This window comes from Zea mays, chromosome 9, assembly GCF_902167145.1.
Source record: "Zea mays cultivar B73 chromosome 9, Zm-B73-REFERENCE-NAM-5.0, whole genome shotgun sequence".
Lineage (NCBI taxonomy): Eukaryota > Viridiplantae > Streptophyta > Magnoliopsida > Poales > Poaceae > Zea > Zea mays.
Window position 1 is genome coordinate 35,124,297 of NC_050104.1, and position 4,168 is coordinate 35,128,464.

Genomic DNA, 4,168 nt, shown 5'->3' on the forward strand with positions numbered 1-4,168 from the left:
CCAGCCGCCCGCCCCCTTCTCCTAACTCCCACCGCGCCGCCCGCACGCCCCCTCCACAGCGCCGCCCGCGCGTCCCCTCCATAGCGCCGCCCGCACGCCCCCTCCACAGCGCCGCCCGCGCGTCCCCTCCATAGCGCCGCCCGCACGCCCCCTCCACAGCGCCGAGCGCCGCCCGCGCGTCCCCTCCATAGCGCCGCCTGCGCGCCACAAAATCCCGCCGCCATCGTCCATCCTGCCACCCCCTCCATAGATCTGCCTGCCTCAATAATCCCGCCGCCACCTCCATCGTGTCGCGCCCCTCCATCACGCTGCCCCCTTTGGTGTCATTTGCCTGTGGAATCGTGATTTCCCTTCCTGTTTTTTGGTAAACTTTGGGGGAATTTCTGTTCGTAGGATTTGAGTGTGATTGAAGAAATTTTCCTTGGGGGAATTCATGCTGGAGCATCACTGAACTCGTCTATGGCTATTCCCTAGCGATTTCCTCTCTCAAATTTGTGTTTATCTTGGAGCATTGATTTAACATTTTTGTTCTTTCTTATCTGCAGGATTTAAAGGTTGTTCTAGGTCCTTGCAGGATTAAGCCTAACAAAACAGAGATTTGTGTGAGTCCACAACAAACTTTATTCCCTTCCTGTAGTTATGTAGCAATTACTCTGATCTTTTTATCTTGCTGATCTACTAACATAGGAAGAGTCTGCACAACTTAAATGTTAGGCTTCTTAAATAGTTTTCTTCTTTTTGTAATTCAACATTTTGCTTGATGCCTTATGGGCATAATCTGTTTTAAAATGCAAAACTGCTACCTTAAGAAACAAGCTTCATCTTTATGGCAGTACGTGTTCTAAGCTTAGTCTGAGCCAAAGCCAAGAAGGCTGTGCGTTGCACTTCCACCTGACCTGAGGATTTCATATATCGCCTAGAGAGATGGACATTGTCCTGGCCTTCAGCCTTCATGGTCTTAGAACTGAACCAGCATGGACAGGCAATGAACCAGACTACCAGACGTTGAACACTAATGTAATTTCTTGCAGTGAGTATAAGTTCCAGTAGGTCATGCTTATTAGTTTCATGTTTGCCACTACTGGTTGGTAGTGTTAAAGTACTGAGCACGCACTACTGGTTTTGATTGCCACTGATGCAACACGAAATGTAAGGCAGTGATTGAAGGATCATGAGGATAGTTGCATATGTTCTTCCTTAAGCTTAATGATGATAGCATGAGCAAGATTACTGATGCACTACTGGCTGTATTTTTCCCTCTAGTCTAGCTTGTAACCTTCAGTTCATGATGGTACCAGGATCAATGTATGTGTTGGTGACTACATTTTTTCTCTAGCTTATAACCTTCAGTTCATGCTGGCTGCATTTTTTTTCTCTAGCTTGCAACATTTTTTTCTCTAGCATGTATTCAACATTTTTGTTCTTTCTTGCATGCAGGATTAAAAGTTGGTTCAAGGTTCTTGCAATATTAAGCCTAGCAAAACAGATTCGTGTGAGTTCACTGCAAACTTGTTTTTTCCTTCTTCTTGTTATGTAGCTGATATGTTAGCATAAGAATAGCTGATAATAAACACAAGATCCTACAAATCTTTGGTACGGCAGGGGCAGCAAGGAAAGGAAGGTGTTGTAGTTCAGAAAATCCAAAAACAACTAGGAGATTGTCGAGCTCTAGTGTAAGGTAAGTTCAACTAATTTACCTTGTTTCCGGTTCAATTGTGTGTTTGTTCATTATCTTTGAGTGTATGCAGCAAAGTTTTTATGCTTGTTATATGTTCTTAGAAGCTCTATCATATCCGTAATAACACACATGGATAAATCGTGGATCGACAATGTGGCTAGGTACAATACAACTTTTTTTCACAATAACTAAAAAAATGTGCTACGTGGTTATCTTGATATTTAACATAGAAATTGCATGTAGGGAGACAAAGGCCTATACACAAGGGGTGAATAGTTTTCTAGCTTTTGCATTAAAAAATTCAGCGGTAGGAAGCAAGATTTTATGCCCTTGTAGGAAGTGTGTCAACTCATTTTGGCGGGAGGCTATTGAAGTTCGAGAACACTTGATTTGTGATGGATTTTTAAAAGGGTATAGAACATGGACCTTACATGGAGAAGCTAGTTCCTCTGTATTGAACAATGAAAATGGTGATGTCCCTGAGTTCATTGAGGTGCATGACGAAGAAGATGACATATCTGAGTTGATTAAGGATTTAGCATGTGGTTTAGATGATAGAGGAGATATGGAAGATGATGGGTCTTTTGATCCATTTGATAAAGATGTAGCTACCATTCGTAGGCTAGCAGCAGACAACAGTCAAGAATTGTACCCAGGTTGCAATAAGTACTCAAAGCTACGCTTTCTAGTTCGTTTACTTCACATAAAACTTCTTGGAGGATGGACGGATAGAAGTTTTAATTTGTTGGTTGATCTACTTGTTGATGCGTTGCCTAAGGGTTCAGCACTTCCTAGAAACTTTCATGAAGCTAAGAAATTAGTGAAATCAGTGGGAGTTGGGTACACTTCTATCCATGCATGCGAGAACGATTGCATTCTTTACTGGAAGGAGCATGAAAACTCTAATTCATGTCCGAAATGTAATGTTTCACGCTGGAAATCAGAAAAGATGAGTTTGGACGGAAAGCGTGAGTACAAAATTCCTAAGAAAGTTCTTCGTTACTTTCCTATCAAGAAAAGACTTCAAAGATTATTTGTGTCCTCCAAAACTGCAAGTCTCACAAGGTGGCATGATGAACACCGAATAAATGATGGTTTGCTTAGGCATCCTGCAGATTCCCCCCTATGGAAGGATTTTGATAAAAAACATCCCGAATTTGCTGCTGATAGCCGAAATATCCGTCTAGCATTTGCTACCGATGGTTTCAATCCCTATAGGACTATGAAACTTAGTTATAGTATTTGGCCAGGCATTCTGATTCCATTCAACTTTCCACCTTCAATGTGCATGAAGGATACAAATTTTATCTTGTCTGTGCTGATTCCTGGCCGATCTTCTGCTGGAAGTGATATGGATGTATATTTTCAGCCACTTGTTTATGACCTGCTTGATTTGTTTGTTAATGGTGTGAGAACTTATGATGCTTCGAAGGGTGAATACTTTCAATTGCGTGCTGCAATACTTTGGACCATCACTGATTTCCCTGGTCTAGGTAGTGTATCCGGATTTGTCACATCTGGTGAAGCAGCGTGTCCCGACTGCCACTCCTTGCTCTATTCCCTTAGACTTGGAAATGGTTGCAAGTCTTGTTACATGGGACACCGCAGGTTCTTGCATCCAGAACACCCATTTAGGTTTGATGTTGATTCATTTGGTGGCGAAGAGCTAAGTCCGACACCTGTTCCTCTTTTAGGAGAGGAAATTTTGGAATGCACCAAAGATCTAAAAACAGTTTATGGCAAGGACCCATCTCGTAAGCCCACAAAATATCAGAAACGTAAGGACGGTGAACCATTAGTCTTTTTGAAAAGGAGAACTATTTGGTTCATCCTTCCATATTGGAAGGATTTGATGGTCCGATATAATTTTGATGCCATGCACATAGAGAAGAATGTATGTGACAACATAATTAACACTTTATTGGACATTGCTGGAAAATCTAAGGATGATTTGAATGCTCGCTTGGATCTTCAAGAATTAGGAATTAGAAGTGATCTTCATCCAGTTGAACTAGAACATAACCAATTTTATTTACCTCCTGCACCCTACTCAATGAGTCATGCTGAGAAGAAATTATTTTGTCAAGTATTAAAAGGGGTCAAGTTTCCCGATGGCTATGCAGCTGATATACGACGTAATGTTTTTGTTAACGAGAAAAAGATAATTGGTCTTAACAGCCATGGTAGCCACGTTCTTCTACAAGACTTACTGCCACTTGCTGTGAGGAGAGTTCTCCCTAATGAAGTCAGTGCTGTTTTGATTCGTTTAAGCAACTTCTTTAAGAAATTGTACTCCCCTATCATTCGAATAAGCGACATGCAAAAGCTACAGTCTGAAATAGCTGAGATCTTGAGCCTTCTAGAGACTATTTTCCCTCCATCATTTTTTACTATTAATGTACATTTGATGGTACATCTTCCTGCCCAAGCGATGGTGGCAGGTCCAATTCACTTTCGCAGCATGTGGCCTGTTGAGAGGTAATTTTCTTA

General features: G+C 41.9%; 1 protein-coding gene across 1 annotated transcript; it reads left to right on the forward strand.

The window, feature by feature from the left end:
• Positions 1-209: 209 nt before the first annotated feature.
• Positions 210-4,168, forward strand: LOC109942499 (uncharacterized). Its single transcript, XM_020544561.3, has 3 exons — positions 210-602; positions 1,438-1,492; positions 1,603-4,168. Exon 3 carries the CDS (start codon positions 1,830-1,832, stop codon positions 4,158-4,160), a length of 2,331 nt encoding a protein of 776 aa, XP_020400150.2. The 5' UTR covers positions 210-602; positions 1,438-1,492; positions 1,603-1,829; the 3' UTR covers positions 4,161-4,168.